The sequence below is a fragment of the Culicoides brevitarsis genome, chromosome 1, assembly GCF_036172545.1.
Source record: "Culicoides brevitarsis isolate CSIRO-B50_1 chromosome 1, AGI_CSIRO_Cbre_v1, whole genome shotgun sequence".
In the NCBI taxonomy this organism is placed as follows: Eukaryota; Metazoa; Arthropoda; class Insecta; order Diptera; family Ceratopogonidae; genus Culicoides; species Culicoides brevitarsis.
The window spans coordinates 5,972,291-5,989,985 of NC_087085.1; the positions used below are offsets into that span (position 1 = coordinate 5,972,291).

At 31.1% G+C, this 17,695-nt stretch overlaps 4 protein-coding genes across 5 annotated transcripts; 2 read left to right on the top strand and 2 right to left on the bottom strand.

The window, feature by feature from the left end:
• Nucleotides 1-2,489: 2,489 nt before the first annotated feature.
• LOC134837048 (ubiquitin-protein ligase E3A) lies at nucleotides 2,490-12,058 on the bottom strand. Of its 2 annotated transcripts, XM_063852360.1 has the most exons (5): nucleotides 11,824-12,058; nucleotides 7,675-8,064; nucleotides 4,274-6,035; nucleotides 3,272-3,734; nucleotides 2,490-3,213 (listed from the first exon to the last, which is right to left on the bottom strand). In XM_063852360.1, exons 1-5 carry the CDS (start codon nucleotides 11,859-11,861, stop codon nucleotides 3,017-3,019), a joined length of 2,850 nt encoding a protein of 949 aa, XP_063708430.1. In that variant the 5' UTR covers nucleotides 11,862-12,058; the 3' UTR covers nucleotides 2,490-3,016. The 2 variants fall into 2 exon arrangements, with proteins under 2 accessions (XP_063708430.1, XP_063708431.1); XM_063852361.1 differs by lacking the exon at nucleotides 7,675-8,064.
• A 61-nt stretch (nucleotides 12,059-12,119) lies between these two features.
• Nucleotides 12,120-14,095, top strand: LOC134837050 (T-complex protein 1 subunit theta). Its single transcript, XM_063852362.1, has 2 exons — nucleotides 12,120-12,266; nucleotides 12,407-14,095. The coding sequence occupies exons 1-2, from the start codon at nucleotides 12,207-12,209 to the stop codon at nucleotides 13,982-13,984; spliced, it is 1,638 nt and encodes a 545-aa protein (XP_063708432.1). The 5' UTR covers nucleotides 12,120-12,206; the 3' UTR covers nucleotides 13,985-14,095.
• A 986-nt stretch (nucleotides 14,096-15,081) lies between these two features.
• LOC134837051 (aminoacyl tRNA synthase complex-interacting multifunctional protein 1) lies at nucleotides 15,082-16,212 on the bottom strand. Its single transcript, XM_063852363.1, has 2 exons — nucleotides 16,079-16,212; nucleotides 15,082-16,023 (listed from the first exon to the last, which is right to left on the bottom strand). Exons 1-2 carry the CDS (start codon nucleotides 16,196-16,198, stop codon nucleotides 15,205-15,207), a joined length of 939 nt encoding a protein of 312 aa, XP_063708433.1. The 5' UTR covers nucleotides 16,199-16,212; the 3' UTR covers nucleotides 15,082-15,204.
• Nucleotides 16,213-16,235: 23 nt separating this feature from the next.
• On the top strand, nucleotides 16,236-17,158 carry LOC134837052 (translin). Its single transcript, XM_063852364.1, has 2 exons — nucleotides 16,236-16,395; nucleotides 16,457-17,158. The coding sequence occupies exons 1-2, from the start codon at nucleotides 16,321-16,323 to the stop codon at nucleotides 17,063-17,065; spliced, it is 684 nt and encodes a 227-aa protein (XP_063708434.1). The 5' UTR covers nucleotides 16,236-16,320; the 3' UTR covers nucleotides 17,066-17,158.
• Nucleotides 17,159-17,695: the final 537 nt, after the last annotated feature.

Genomic DNA, 17,695 nt, shown 5'->3' on the forward strand with positions numbered 1-17,695 from the left:
GCGACTAAGAAGAAAATCAAAATTATGCAACATTATGTTACATTAGCACGCAAACACGCACCCCAACTTTTCTTTTCTTCCAAAGAAAAATTTTTTTTCTGTCTCTCTTCGTTCGTCGTTCGTTCTCAAAGGAAATGAAAATTGTGTAGAAGAAAATTTTGAAGTTCATAAGAAATAAAAGTCTCTCTCTCACAAAATATTATTATTATCTCGTCGTGTTTCTTGCCAAGAATGTCTCTGGAGAAAGATATCTGATACTGACACAGAGAATGGCAAGAACAAGACAAAACATGAAAACATATCACCGACTAAAGTACTGTTCAAATAAATGTACGAATAAATCAAATATTTGGAGAAATTTCTTGTGTTTTGTGGAGATTATTATTATTATTTTGTGTTTTTGTTGTTATTTTTCGAAAACACACAAATAAACGCTCGATGATGATAAACAAGTGTGGATTTGCCGTTGGCATGAAAATTATTTATAATTAATATCGTTAGAAAATCGGTTTTTAATGAAGTTTCGTTCGACTTTTCTCAACTTACCTCAGGAAAAATTTTATTTTATTTTTTTTTCGTTTAAAATTTTATTTTCCCCGCAAGAACAATTTTCCTTTATTTTTAAAAAAATATTTTTTTTACATTTTTATCGTTTCACTTTTTAAACTCTCATTTGTTTTAATATTTTATCCATCTCCAGAGAATAAAATGTTTCCATTTAATATAAAAATATTTGTTTAACATTAATTTCGTTTTATTTCTCTTCACTTTTCTTATTTCTTCTCATTACACAGGAGGAGGTATTTTCTTTATTTTTTTTTCTTTCTTATCACTCACTGCTGATTGTAATAAAATGTTCGTAACACAAAAGATACAAAATTAAATTAAAATTTATGTTTGTCTCAATTTATTATTTCACATTTAAAATTATTTCCGAAAATTGACACAAATTGTCATGAAATGAATTTTCTCATCTAATCATGTTCGAATTCGACAACAACAACAGATTTGTGTCCCTTTCTTATTTTACTGCGATGAGCGTCTATATTAAATCCAACAAAAAATATTTCGTCTGAATGTCGAAGGGGGATGTTGTTTGTCGTTCGACAGCTAAATCCAAACTGAAATGTATTTTTTTGAGTGTTCAGAGTAATCGTTAGTCGTTAAATTTTGTACGAAGTATGGGGAGTACGACCAAATTGAAAATATAAACATTTATTTTACTGTGTTTTCATTCATGCTGATTGCTATGGAGGTATGACGGCATACTACAGAGTCATATGTGATTTCGTTAGTTGCGCATCTGTTTCGTTATCGTTGCGATTTGTACGAAGTCGGTTTTACGTTCATTCATTTGTAATGTTTTTGTTTAGTGATAAGAAGAAATGTGGTCTTTGAGTGTGTTAGTGGTTGTAATTTTCATTAGGGGGAAAGGAATTTTATAAAATTTAGATATTTTGACGTTAGATGGCGCTTTATTAATTAATTTGAAAATTTTAAAGAACAAAAATTGATATTTTTTTATGAATTTTAAGAGCTTTTTTTAACAAGTATGCAAAGAATTTTACAAACTTTTGTTAAATGTACAATAGATGGCGCTTAAATTTAAATTAATTTAATTTAAAACTTATTAACTTTAGTGAAAATTTGTATTCACAGTCCCTTATAATTAAAAGTTTCAGCTCCAAAAGCGAATTTTATAAGATTTTTATACATTTTGACATTAGATGGCGCTTTATTAATTGTTTTAAAAATTTAAAAAAAATGTGTTCAAGAATTTTCATTTTCTTATGAATTTTAAGAACTTTTTTTAAGCAAGTATGCAATAAATTTTACAAACTTTTGTTAAATTTACAATAGATGGCGCTTTATTTTGATAAAAATTTGAGTAAAAATTTTTAATTTTAATAAAATTTTCTGTTAACAAAAAATTGTATTTGAAAATTTTAACTTATTTATGTTAATTTGACAAGAATTTTAAAACTTTTATACATTATACGATAGATGGTGCTTTATTTTGAAATAATTTAAGTAAAAACTTTTAATTTAAATGAAAATTTTTTATTTACGATCTCTTGTTATTGAAAATTTTAACCTAAAAATATTAATTTCAGAAGAATTTTGAAGAGTTTTATACATTATACGATAGATGGCGCTTTTTTAAATTCTAATTTTCTAATTTTATTTTCTAATTTAAAAACTTTAAATTTTAATGAAAATTATTTATTTATAATATCTTGTAATTAAAAGTTTCAGCTTCAAACATGAATTTCATAAGATTTTTAAAAACGTTTAAACATTTAGACGATAGATGGCGCTTTATAATAAAAATTTTAACCTTCAAATTGCAACTTTTAATACAATTCATACAATTTTAAAGAAAATAAACAAAACTTACCTTTTTTTCGTTCAACAATCGAACAATTGAGCAAAAAATTAACCGGAAACGTTCAATAAAAACGATCAATTTTAATATTTCATAGAAGAGTTACACTTTTTTTTATTCAATTTGCTATTATCATTAGTTTCTTCCTTTTTAAAAGTCGAATTGTTTGATTGAGTCCTTTTACATTTACATTTTGCGTTTCTTTTTAAGAAATCGTGCTATATATTGATCCTTTTTCGTTATATAAGTAGATTGGAGTACTGTGTTTGTAAAGAAATTTAATAAAAAAATTTGTCAAAAATGGAATTTGAAACATTTTTTTGTTTTGTTTTGTGTATGAGTGTAGAAAGGGTTTCGAAACTAAGTCACTTAGGATTTTTCACTTTTGTTATAAAAAATTTAATATGGCTATCTCTTGTGTTTTTTTTTTGTTTGTCTGTCATGTTTCGACACAAGTCCTCTTAATTTAATTAATTAAAAATTGTATTTTATACAAAAATAGTTGTTAAAGTAATTAATTTAAAGAAAAAAAAAATTATTGAAAAAATACACCGATTTTTAAATGTACATTGTCTTAATATTAAAGTGTAAATTTTTAACAAAGTTTTGCTTTTGTTTCAAAAACGTTCTTTAAAGCATTCCGAAGCCAGTTGAGTAATTGATGGCTTTCAGAAGACGATCTTCGAGTTTTTCCTTGCTCGGGTATTCGGGCAGCAGAAGAACGTTGTAACATGTATGGCTTGTGGGCAGTCGATCAGAATCGGGACCGCTTCGGTTGATCATTAAATTTACATTGCTTAAACCGCCGACGGGAACGCGATCCGAACCTAAAAAATAAAAAAAAAATAATTTTTTTAAAAAAAAAATTTCGAAAAATTTTTTTACCTGTTGTAAATTGGAGCAATTTTCGTTTCAAATCAATTGGCAACTTGTGTACAATATCCCAAAAATCTTTGATAATTTGTGAATTCTCTGAATATCCAACGTAAACAGTTGTTTCCTCCAATTGATTGAAGTCAAAGTCTCTGCTTCCGCACACGAGCAACTCAATTTCATCTGGGCGGAAGAGTAAATGTAAAGGACTCTCATCCGTTACCATTTGGAAACCCTTTTTGAATGCCTTAAACTGCTTTTCGATGCTTTTGTTCAACATAAAGTCCGCATACAGTTCGACAAACTCAAATTTGTTCTCTTGATTCACGAAAATTGAGTCTCCATCGGGTTTCAGTTCGTGCGTTATTGTGTCGCCAAAGACATCTTGATACGTAATCTTGAATGTTTGTACAAATGTGTCTTCCATGTCGTTTTCTTCGTAGTCGAGCAATGACTTTAAACTTCTGTACAAGACCTGAAATTATAAAAAAATTGATTAATGTTTGTTTTTGTTTCGAGTTTAAAGTTTTTAAAGCAAAATTGTAAGATTTTAAAAGATATGCAATGAATTTTACAAATTAAAAAAATCAACAATAGATGGCGCTTTATATTTGAAATTTTATTTTCATTCTTTGACTTTAAGTTAGCTACTTTAAATTACAAAAATTTTAAAAATCTATTTTTTGATGGCGCTTTATGATGAAAAAAATTTTATTCAAAACAAATTTTCTTAATTTTAAATATTTTTAGATCTTTATATTTGTTTTTTTTCAATTCTTGACTTTGAAGCTAACTTTTTAATTTTTTACAAAAGGTTTTCTTTTGAAATGAAAAAAAAAATTTGAAAAAAAAGAATGAAAAAAGTTTTTCAAATTTTTGATATTTTGACGTTAGATGGCGCTTTATAATTTCATATGTAAGTTTTGAATTTTTAATTAAAATGATGAAATTTTGCTCTTTAGAGATCAAAATATAAAATGAAAAATAAAATTTTAATGAAAAATTAATACTTACGGGACTAAAATCTTCCAAATCTCTAAAAGACCCCTTCATTCCCATAAGTTTTCGATAAACAACCATGGGGAAATTCACGGGCAAGATGATGCTATTGTAAATGGCGAGTCCCAAAACAATTCCAATTAACGTAAATTGTGCTTCATTCTCAAACGACGTCGGATTGAACCAAACATTATGCGAATCAAGATTATGTACAAACATTCCGTAATCCGGATTGAAAATTTCCTCGACAATCAATTGGAAAAACTCCTTCGAGACACCGCCTTCGTCAATGCCCTGTTCTCCGGCAAACTCAACCTTCAATTGCTTCTTCAAGTCTTTCGGATTCGCCATCGCAAACATCTCAAGCTCAACCAGCGCATCGTCAATGATATGATCTCGTCTAACTTTCAGTCTCAAATACGGACTATGCGAATGCCCGATCGTTTGATATTCCGACAAGCGACGTTCCGTGAACATTCGCACGCGATTTCCGTAAAAAAGTCCCTGCGTTTTCGTAGCAGTCGTCAAAATGAAGCTATAGCCGAGCATAAAGCTAAAATGTGAATTTGGCTCGCTATTTTGGTTCATGTTGTTTTTGGTGTAATTCAAGTAGTCGTGCGCCATTTCGACGTTATCACTGAGCGTTTCATTGTAAAACTCCTCGAACGGCATATAGGGTTTGCGACAATCGAGAATTGTAACAGCTAATTCAGCAGCTAATGGGTCTTGTGACATATTCGCTGAGGAAGATGGTTTGAAAGCTTTGTTCCACGAAAGGGTGTGATCGTCGTCGTCATCTTCGTGCATGGATCTCGCATGCGTGTCAAAGGGATCATCTTCCCGATATTTGGGAGGCTCGATTTCGCCTGCTAACATATTCGCGTAATAGACAATTTTCATGACTTTTGTGGCATTGGCGACAATTTCGTTGCTTTGGATGTGATAATCGCCGAAATAGTCGACTTGTATCACTTGAAGTGTCACGAGTTGTTGCAAATTTATCAGAATTTGACGGAGATCTTCTTTGCAATGTTCGGCCCAGATACAGGCGAGACGTGCCTGAGCCCAAATCGGTAAATGGGCACAAGCGCAACAGATGCTGGGCAAGGCAACTTCCAAAAATTCGGATGCGCCATTGTGAATAAGCTCGAATACGATGACAAAAACCGTGATAATTTCCTCGATTTTTTCCTTTTTCGTGAGAAGTCGAATTTCGCAGGACAGAGACGTGCCGAGATTTTGCAACGCCGTATTCAGCGGATCGAATATCAGACTAATTTCGAAGAGTTTCTTCACAGACCGCTTTAAACTAGGTAAATCTACGGTTGTATAATGAGGTTGAGGCGGTTCTTCTTTGCTCGCGAGACAATCTTCGTCTTTGTCGGGATCGTTTTCGAGCGCACGCAAATCCTCCTTTTTCATACTTTTTAAATCATCGGGCGCCTTATCGAGCATCGCATCTAACGTCGATTTGCTACTTTTTTGGAAACTCTGTGCGATAAGTTCGCGCGATGAAAAGACTTCGCCAAGGGTACGGATCAAGAACGCGTATGACGTCTCTTTTTGGCATACTTCGATAATGCTGTACAAAATTGGCTCCGTTAAACAGGTGGGTCCGAGAGATATCGCTGCGGGAGCTGAGTCTACAGTAGTACTATTATGACTAGATTTACTACAGGAAGAAGCAGATGAACAACTGGCATCCGAGTCATTCACACTTCCAGCCTTATTGGTTGTTGAACGTGTAAAGTCACTGTATGGTGATGTGTAATTTGTGCTAAAAACAGAAAAAAATAACATTAATTTGTCATCATGTCATTTGCAATTTAAAAAAAACGCAAAAATTCGTTCATATCGTTCAACTTGATTCACATCGCCTAAATAATTATGGAACGATCTGATAAATTATAAAGAAGAAGATTTTAAATGATTCGAATTTTACAAACAAAAAGTTTGAAAACAATTGATTTCTTAAAACTTTTTTAAAAATGAAAAGACCTATTTCTTTTACATTTTAGCTTTTAAGATTTGTTGTTGTTTTTGTTGTATTTTTTTCCATCATTTAGATGATATATTCACTTTTTTGTGTTCTTAATTTGGGCTAGTTTACTATATTTTAATGTTTTTAATCACATAATCTTTTGCTCTTTTTTTAAGTTGATTGATTTTAAGTTGATATTGCTCCATTATAAAATCCATTATAAAAACAGATTATAAAATCTCCTTTTTGAGGATCAAGTCGAGAATATCATCAATAATTTCAAGCCCAATCACGAGTACAAATCCATATACGTTTCTTTTTGGCACTCCAATTGTTTTTATTTTTATTATTTATTTATTTTATTTACATGTTTAGATGAATTCGTCATTGTCAAGACATTACATTCATTCTTTTTATTCAACTTTGAGTCAAACGTCATCAACAGTTTTTTTTTCATTTCGCAAATTGAAAAAATTTTGCAATATTCTTTTTCCTCGAAAATTCCGGAAATTCTAAGCAATTCTTCCATGAAGGTTTCATCTCCTTTGTTTGAATTTCCATCATTAATTTCAATTATGTCATCTTCCAGAATATTTTTCCATCATTTTGTTGCGATTTCTCAGCTGCATTTTAATAGGTGTTCTTTGTAGGCTCATTTTAATAAATTCGTTAGACAAAATGTGTAGCTTTGTTTTTGAATTTAGAATGGAGTTAATAACTTATTAAAAGTGCTTTTATTTTTTAAATTAAATTTTCATTAGCAGAAAAAATTTAGCATCTTAGCTGATCTCGCGTTGATATTTTTGGCCTTTTTAGCTATTCACGCTCATATTCCATTGGGCTTCGTTGACGACTCTTTTTTTGAAAGCCAAGCCAGTTGCTTTATCGAGGTATTATTATTGTATGATTATTAAAATTTTTCAAATGGAATTTAAAATTTTATTATTGGATTTTCCAACCATATTAAGGCTTCTTCAGAAAGGTTGTAAAGGTTGTCCCGTTAAAGCGTGTTAATAAGCATTCAAAAATTAAATGTTGCATTGTTTGTATTGTTTCTGCACTCGCATCGTCTGTTATTCTCCATTTATTTAAGAGATATTTACATCTTCCATGGTTACTTCTGAGGTATTGAGCATGGCTGATCGCAATGACGAAATCGGTCTTATTTTTCTTTGCGATCTCGATGAGACGCGCTTTGAGGGGAGCATTATTTGTGAACTCGCTATCGTGTTTTTTGGTTCGGTCGAATGGAATAAGGCTTTATATCCTTTTAAGTACTTTTTTAAAAGCTTTAATTTTTAGTGTTTTTTAACATTTAAGAATTTCAAATATTTTTAAATTTTTTTCCTAAAGTAAAATATAAATTCATGAGTAATTTTCGGTATTCATAATTTTTATGCGCCTGATTTTGTACCCATTTACGCTCAAAAATTACCTTCCATTATAAATATCACTGCTGCTTGATGACGAAATGCTATCGCTATCCATCGAATTGTACGTTGTCTTTGCCAATTTGGTCGGATGTGAATCGCACAACTTCGCTTCTTGCAGGAAAAGTGTGAGTGCTTGAGCCGCTGCCTGATCTGGATTCATTTTCTTCACTTCGCCCGACGAGAAGCAAAATTTGTTCGTGCATTTTGGATTGCCGCATCCATCGGTTAGTTGAAAGAAATACCGTTCAATGAGTTTTCGTGCAGCAACGCGTTTCATTTCCTCAGTTCCTTGATCGTTTGTATCGATTTTTCCGCCGCCGCCAAGTAAATTGTCACTTTTGTTTGTTGTCACTGTCGCAGATGAAGATGAAGCAGACGATTCTTCAGGGATCCTGATGACGAAACGAGAGGAAATTGACGTTTTTCCGTAATGCTTTACGATTTGTTCGAAGAACGAAGGAACGAAAATTTTTACCGCTGCGTGTCTTTGTTTGTGCTTTCCTTTCTTTATGTGCGCGATATTCTCTTTCTTTCGACATTTTTTCGTTCGCTTTTTAAAATAAACAACATTTCTCGGCAAGTAATTGACTTTGTCGATACAACCCGACGCACACAAACAAACAAATAACACATAAAGAGACTTTCCTTGTTCAATTCTATTTTAATAAAAATAATTTAATTTATTCGAAAATTCGCGTACGACGACACAAAGAGCACCAAAAATATTTTTTGTGAGTGAAAATTACGTCGTTTTTCGTATATTTTTGCTGTGAATAACCAGACGTTCTCACAAAACTTAGAAATTTCATTCACATGTCATCTCAAAAAATGTCAGTAATCTCCTTGACCTTTAATTCTTTTTTTCTTCCATTATTTTGCTTTTCGTTCATTAAAAAAAAACGACGAAGAAACCTAACCCAGTTGTTTCTAAATAATTTCTCGGGTTGGAACACAAATTGTGTCATTAAAAATGCAACGCGAACGACAAAAAAAAAGCAACAAATTTGATTTGATGGAAATGGAAAAAAGGTATTAACTGTCTGGGCAGCAAAAAAGTTACGTGATTCGCTCGACATGTCTACAAATAACATAATAACGTGTAAACTCTAATCACACAACAACTGAATATTACCTATTTACACAGAAATTCTCCTCGAACAATGTTGCGACGACGACGACGACGATGGAATGTGATCGTGGAGAAAAAAGTACTTTGTACCTGTGTGGTTATTTTCGTTACGATTAGATACTTTGTTGGAGAGAAATATGAGTAATTAAAAGTCGATGATGAGAAAAAAAAATTGAATGAAATTACATTTTTATGATATGGGATTGTTCAGTTAGAATTTTTTTCATGGAATTGAACAATTAACATCATATTTTATTTAAAATTGGTTTTGACACGAAATGTTTTTTTTTAAAGAGATGATAAAATTGATCAGAATTTTTAATATTTTTAACAATTTATTTAATTTAAAAAAAATATTTTTTTAAATTTTTATTTAATTTATTTTCAAAATTTATTTTATTTTTATTTTAAAAATTTATTAAATTTTTATTTTTAAAAAATTTTATTTTTTTTTTTCAATTTTTTATATTATTATTTTTTTTAATTTTTGAACTGTTTTTTCATTTTATGTTCAACTATTTTATTTTTAGTGCATGAATTTTGTTAAAACATTTTTGAAAAAAAAATTTTTTTTTTAAATATTTTTAATGTTTCATTTCAATATCCAATGAAAAATCATCAAAAAAATTACGTAAAAAATACGTAAAAAAAATACGTAAAAAATACGTAATTTTTTTTTGAAAGAACTTATTATTTTTTATTTGATATTCATTTTAAAATTTTAATTTTTTTTCAAAAAAAAAAAAAAAAAAAAAATTTTTTTCTTTTTTTTTATTTTTGGTTATTTCTTCTTCTTCAAATTTTTAAAATAAATTAATAATTTTAAATTATTTTTTTTTTTGTAAAACCAAGCATTTAAAGATTAAAATTTTGCAAGTCATGTTCAATTTTTTTAACTTTTACTTCCTGATTTTATTTTTCATAAAATAAAATTTTCAAAATACGATTTTGACAAAATCTTGAGTTTTCTATTGAGAAATTCTCACGAAAAAAAAATAAATAAATGAGCTGTTAAGAATTTCTCCTCTCATTTAAAACCTATTAAAAAAAAATCCATAAAAAATTAAATGAAAACAGATGACGAACGCACAAAACATCTGTTGCACGAAAGAAAATATTTTTTGAACACTCAAAAAAAGTATGTTATGAAAATGGAGACGCCCGCTTGTTTACAAAAAATAGATTAAAATTGAATTCAATGAACTTTCATTGATAAAACTGTAATAAAATTCCATTTGCTGCACTCTGACGATTGACGACGAACGCATGTTATCTAAATATCTGGTTATTTGTTGAACTAATATTTGTTTACTATATGCATGTACTTTATAGATAGTGATTAGTAAATTGTTACAACATTTGAATGAAAGCGAAAGTGATTAAATGCACGTTAAAATATTTTTCAGAGAGAAACATTTTTTTTTCATTCATTTAAATACTCATGAGACGATTTTTTTTGTTTTTTATTTATTTTTAAAAATTGAAGGTTATTGCTATCTTCTTAACAAGTCCATGTGTACAAATGTTTCTCATTATCATTTTTTTTTATTTTTGCGAAGTTTTTTTTTCATATGAAACAATTAAATTTTCCGAATAAGAGACAATTTTCAATTAGTTCCGAAGGTCACACGTGTTAAAAAATTCAATTGGCGTTGCAACGAAAATTCGTGTCAATATTTGAAGAGTAATGCACTCGTTTGATTGATTGAATCGATACGAATTTTTCTATTATTTGTTTAATTTTGCACTCATCAACACACACCTCTCTTAGAATTTACAAATTTCAGATTATTTTTTGCTTATCAGTCGTAAAATGGCAATTGCTGATAACAAATTGTGGAAGGTCGATCGTCACAAGTTCAAAATTCGATGAAGAGCATGGCGATGAGGAGAGAAGGAAACCCCAATTGACGACCTTGCCACGTACGAAAGGCCTTGGAGATAAGGAAATCTCCTCCTGTGGGCGAAAAAAGGGTGAAATTGACCCCTTAAGAGGTCAAATTAATCTCTTTGGAGAATAATTTACCTCTTAAGGGGTCAAATTTACCTCTTAAGGGGTCAAATTTACCTCTCAAGGGGTCAAATTTATCTCCTAAAGGGTTAATTTGACCACTTAAGGGGTTAAATTTACTCTTTTTTCGCCCATTGGGCTCAGGATGATGATAAGGAATTTTTTTGCAAATTTTTTTCCTAAAGAAGAACTCGAATGTTGACTCAAAAAATTACATCCTGCTTGCATTCCGGTTTTTTTTATTCACGCCGCCGATATTGTTTGCGTTTTTTGTTATAGAATTTCTCACAAAAACAAACGAATTAACACACACGAAAATTAAATTGGGTACAAAATAAGGTCAACTAGATAATAATTTTTTGATTCGCTCACTTACGTTTTCATTTTGAGAATTTTTTAAATTTTTTTTATGTGTGCGATTTTTTTTTTATTTTATTTTTTTTTCACTTTTTCAGATTTATTTTGTGTTTTTTTTTAATCGACCGACATTTCCTTTGGAAATGTTATTTTGAGTATTTTTGGATGTCTTGCTTCGACGCTCGACAAAACCAAACTAACTAATCAAAGTATGACGGTCTGTTGAGGCAGGCAGTTCAAAACAATAACAAAGACCGTTGTACGCATTAATAAAGGAGGAACAAAAATACACAGACAACTTTTATTATGACGACAACGCGAGACGTACACACACACACAAAATGAATGGCTAACAAGAAAAACCAGTCATCGCGAGCACAAAAAAAAAGAGTAACTGTTTATGTTTGTACGCGAGTCGTAATGAAAATATGAAAAAAAAATCAAACAATGCAGAAATAAAGAAGGAATCGCACACTTGAGGTGCAAAATTCACGAATGGCGAAAAATTTTTTCTCGAATTTTCGTTTCCGCGATTTTTCTTTGCGAAATTTGTGTCCCGGAGAATTTACGAAAAAAAAAGAAAGCACACGCGAGACACTTTGCCGACGGAAATTTTCGCTCCTTCAGTTATTTTTAAAATTAAAAAAGTTTTACCTTGAAGATGGATACTTTTTTTGGCTGTCGTTCGACATCAATTCTATCGCAAATCCTTACGGCGCTTTTTGGTCCGTTTTAACACATGAAATCCGGAATTTTTTGCAATTTGACGCACGGATGTGTTGATTTCGGGTCTCAGGAACGCCTTTCTGCCGTTTCCAACGATGAAAATGAGCGATTTTACGATGATTTTTGGATTTTTTTTCGCACTTTTTGTCCGTCGTCTGTGAATTTCGGGTTGTGACACTGACATTTCATGTCGCTGAGGGTTCGGTTGAATTAGAAATGGCAAGTTATCAATTTTAAACGTCTCACGGGCACTGAGGGAAGTGTCAAACGTTCTTGGAGTGCGAGAAAAATTTACATCTGAAACAAAAATCATGGCTATGCACATTGGAAAAGTCCCTGGGTTCCAGAGTTATCTCAAGGAAGGCGCCAAAGTGAGTAAATATCCGATGCAAAATGATGTTTTTCCGCAAATCCAAGTACTTTGCGAGAAATTCATCATTTTATTCGGCACCATGTGATCTCGTACACTTCCATAGATGATTCATGGTTACTTTAAATTTTTCATTTTTAGCATTATCAAGGCTTGGATGAAGCTGTTTATCGTAATATTTCGGCGTGCAAGGAGTTTGCCAATAGTTTACGTTCGGCATTCGGTCCCAATGGCTTGAACAAGATGATCATCAATCACATCGAGAAGCAATTTGTGACTTCGGATGCAGGCACCGTCATGCGTGAGATCGATGTTGAACATCCCGCTGTCAAATTGATGGTTTTGGCCTCACAAATGCAAGAAGCTGAGGTCGGCGACGGCACAAATTGGGTCGTTATCTTTTGCGGTGCCTTGTTGGAAGCAGCTGAGGACTTGTTGCGTTTGGGCGTTGCTGTTACCGACATTTGCGAAGGATATGAACGTGCATTGGACAAAGCACTCGAATTATTGCCTTCTTTGGTGTGTTACGAGGTCAAAGACTTCCGTGATATTGAAAAAGTGAAGGAAGGATTACGTACCGCTGTGATGTCGAAGCAATTGGGACACGAAGACTTCCTCGCAGAACTCATCGGGAAGGCATGTGTCTCAATTTTGCCCGAAGATACGACTTTTAACGTCGATAATATTCGTGTTTGCAAAATTTTGGGCTCCGGATTGCAACGATCTCAAGTTGTCAATGGCATGGTTTTTAAACGCGAGACCGAAGGCGATATTACACAAGTAAAACAAGCGAAAATTGCTTTGTATTCGTGTGCTGTTGACATAATTCAAACCGAAACCAAGGGAACTGTCTTGATTAAAACCGCCGAAGAGCTTAAAAACTTCTCGCGTGGCGAGGAAAAACTCTTGGAGGATCAAATCAAGGCCATTGCTGACACAGGAGCGAAAGTTATTGTCGCAGGAGCAAAATTCGGAGACATGGCTTTGCATTTCATGAACAAATACGGCTTAATGGCAGTTCGATTGAACTCGAAATTCGATTTGCGTCGTCTCAGTAAAGCCGTTAATGGTACCGTACTTCCTCGTCTCACGCCTCCAACCACGGAAGAGCTCGGATATTGCGATAATGTCTTTGTCGATGAACTCGGAGACACAACAGTGACAATTTTCCGCTCGGAAGGCAACGATAGTCGTATTGCAACTGTCGTCATTCGCGGTTCAACCGACAATTACATGGATGATATCGAACGTGCGATTGATGATGGAGTCAATACCTTCAAAGGCTTAACGCGCGATGGGCGATTCTTGCCCGGTGCAGGCGCTACTGAAATTGATCTTTCGCAAAAACTCGCCGAATATGCAGATACGTTGCCCGGCTTGGAACAATACGCTGTTCGGGGATTTGCAACTGCTTTGGAAGTTTTTCCGAAAGCTTTGGCCGAAAATACGGGCGTTAATGCCACGGAACTTGTGAGTAAGATGCACTTGGCTCACAAGGCAAATGGAAAAAATGAAGGTTTTGATCTTGATGCGGAGCAACCAGCAACTGTTGATGTAACAAAGACAAAAGTTTTTGACTTGTTTGCAACGAAATGGTGGGCATTGAAGTACGCCGCAACAACTGCTTGCACAATCCTGAAGGTAGATCAAATTATCATGGCGAAACGTGCAGGCGGACCCAAACCGAGAGCGCCTCAAGGAAGCGATGACGAGTCATAAAGAGTTTTTTTTATAAGCTAATATACGTCACGTACTCACACTTCATTAAAATCATTTTAATTAGTTTTCACACAATTAATCAAGTATTCTCACGCTTTTGGGCGGGTAAAATTAATTATTTTATTTTTTGTCTCATTTGAAAAATTTTTGAAAGAAAAAAAAATTTAAATTTAATTTTGTTCTTATTTTTAAAAATTTTTAATTTTTGAAAATTTATGTTCACTGTTCATGAGAAAAATTTTTGTCAAAAAATAGAAAAATGAATTTTAATTTTTATGAAAAAAAGATAATTTTAATTTTTATAAAAAAAAAATTAATTTTGATTTCATGAACAAAAAAATTATTTTAATTTTTATGAAAAAAAAAAAATAATTTTAATTTCATGAAAAAAAATTATTTTAATTTTTATGATAAAAAAAATTAATTTTAATTTCATGAAAAAAAAATAATTTTAATTTTTATAAAAAAAAAAATTAATTTTAATTTTTATGAAAAAAAAAATAATTTTAATTTCATGAAAAAAAAAAATAATTTTAATTTCATAAAAACAAAAAAATAGTTTTAATTTTTATGAAAAAAAAATTAATTTTAATTTCATGAAAAAAAAAAATAATTTTAATTTAAAAAAAAAAATTTAATTTTTATGAAAAAAAAAATAATTTTAATTTTTATGAAAAAAAAAAAAATAATTTTAATTTCATGAAAAAAAAAAATTATTTTAATTTTTATGAAAAAAAAAATTAATTTTAATTTTATGAAAAAAAAAAAAATAATTTTAATTTTTATGAAAAAAAAAAATAATTGATAAATTAATTAATTTTATTTTTAATTTTCATAAAAAAAAAAATTTTAATAATGAAAATTTTAAATTATTTTTTAAGCTAATTTTTTGAAAAAAATTTTTTTTTTCTAAAATGATAAAAAGAAAATTTTTTAAGTAAAAGTAAAAGTTTTGATTTAAATCACGTGAATTTTATTCAGGTTTCTTGAAGGTACAAAAATTTGTTCAAAATTTTAATTTTTTTACAAATTTTTTTTTTATTTGAAAAATTCAAATGAGAAAAAAAAATGAAATTTTAATTTTACACCATCTTAGAATTTATTTCAAAGGAACAAAAAAAAATTAACACTCATTGCTTGTTTCATGTTGCTTTAATAATATAATTAATTTCACATTTCTGCAAACAAAAATCGAAAAAAAAAATAAATAAAGAAAAAACTCATTTTACATGAACATTCTTGAGTGTTTGTGCAACAATTGCTCCCTTTTCAGGAACTTGCAACTTCGCTCCCTTATAACAAGCCTCCAAATTCCCATTCGTCAAGAGATCCGGAGCTACCGTTTCAAAAATCTTCTTTTTCGGATTCATTTGCGCATCAGGTTCTCGCGGAAAACCTTCGCAATGAATCAAATCGCCGGGCACAGATCCAGCTGGCGGAGCTAAAACTTCAACTTTTTCGGGTGTCGATGCGCACATTACCATTCCTTCAGATAACACGCCGCGCATCTTCACGGGTTTCAGGTTGCAAAGAACGACAACCATGCGATTTTGCATTTCTTCCAACGGAACGAATTTCACGAGACCTGAAATGACAGTTCGAGGCGCTGCTTCGCCAACGTCGATCTTTTCCAAGTACAATCCGTCGGCATCGGGATGCTTTTGACATTCGACAATTTTGCCAACACGCAAATCTAAGCGACGGATGTCGATGGGAGCTTCTTCCGCGGGAGCTGCTGGTTGTTTAGCGGGCTTTGCTTTCTTTTCTTTTTGAGGTTTGTCTGATTTTTCAACTTTTTCTTGTTTTTCCTCCGTTTTTTGAGGTTTTTCTTGCTTCGCAACCTTCGGAGGAGCAGATGTTGGCACACTTGAACAACTCACAGCGGATTCTCCGGGCAGCGGGATTTGACGTTTGCCATTAGCGACTTCTAAACTGATAAGTTGGGCTTTTGCTTTTTCAATTTCTTCTCGTAAAGCTTCATTTTCGGCTTGAATCTCCTTGAATTTGCGAGCAATTAATTCATTTTTCACTGCTTCAACCTAAAAAAATATTTTTTTAATGAAATTTTTCTCATTTTAGATGACGAAAATTTACCTCATGCTCCAAAGATTTGATTGTGGCTTCAGCGAGACGATTATTCGCAATTATACGTTCCATTCTGAAGGGGATTCTACCTAAAAATTGAAAAATTCTTGCCGGATTGAGGAGAAACATCCAACGTGGATTGCAATGTTTTGATAAAATGACACTTGAAACGTCAAACGAACCAAAATTCAAACATTGCCGGCATTTGTTTTGATTTTTGCTGCAATAAAAAGACGAATTTTTGCTGAAAAATGGCTCATTGGCGTGCAGAAGAAGTATTTGATGCTTTTAACGTGTACATGAACAAAGAACAAGAAGTTCGTGAAGTAAGTTTCCTTCAAAATTTTAAAATTTTTCGAAATTTCATAAATTTTTTTCATTTTTTAGCAAATCCGTGAATGCGTCAAAGAACTCGATACGCTGAGCAAACAAACAGTAACCAAATTACAAATAATTCATGCAGATGTTAAACAAATCCCGGATGCCTGTAAACAAGCTCACGAGCATTTTTCTCGTTTCAAAGAAATTTACGCGAAATTAGCAGCTCTCGTGCCTCAAGGACAATATTATCGCTACAACGATCATTGGCATTTTGTTACGCAGCGAATTGTGTTTTTAATTGCTCTCGTGCAATTTTTGGAAAAGGAAGAACTCGTGACACGCGAAGTTGTTGGCGAAATTTTGGGCATTAAAGTTTACAACGAAGACGGTTTCCATCTCGATGTCGAAGATTATTTGTTCGGATTGTTGAATCTCGCGACAGAATTGAGTCGATTTGCAGTAAATGCCGTCATTGCGGAAGATTTTGAACGTCCCTTGAAGATTTCCAAGTTTGTGGGAGAACTTAATTCGGGATTTCGCTTGTTGAATCTCAAAAATGACGGATTACGGAAGCGATTTGACGTGCTGAAGTATGACGTGAAGAAGATTGAGGAAGTTGTGTACGATATTTCGATTCGAGGATTGAAAAATGAGGCAGCAAAAACGAATAATTGAAGATTTTTGTACTTTTTTGATCCGTTTTGGGATGAAAACATGAAAATAAGACATTAGTGATGTAAAAAAAATAATTTTTTTTTTGAAATTCTATTTTCGAACTTTTTCTCGTCGTTCTTATTCAAGTTTTAAGGTAAATTTTCAATTTTTGAAATTTTCTTCTCACGCCTTTGGGCGAGTAAAATTAATTATTTCACTTTTTGTCTCATCAGAAAAAAATTTTGAAGAAAAAAAATTAAAAATTGAATTTTGTTTTAATTTTTAATTTAAATAAAAATTAATTTAAGTTTTTATGAAATAAAAAAATTATTTTTATGAAAAAAAAAATAATTTTTATTTTTATGAAAAAAAAAAAATAATTTCATAAAAAAAGAAAATAATTTTAATTTTTATAAAAAAAGAAAATAATTTTAATTTTTATAAAAAAAATTATTTTATGAAAAAAATAATTAATTAATTAAATTTTCATTAAAAATTTTTTTAAACTTTTTTAGACTTTGAAATTTCAACAGTAAAATTAATTTTGTTTCAATTAAAAATTTGAGCTTAAAATTTAAAAAAAATCTCTAAAATGATAAAATTTTATGTGAAATTTTTATGAATTAATTTTTATTTTTTTAATGTTTTTTT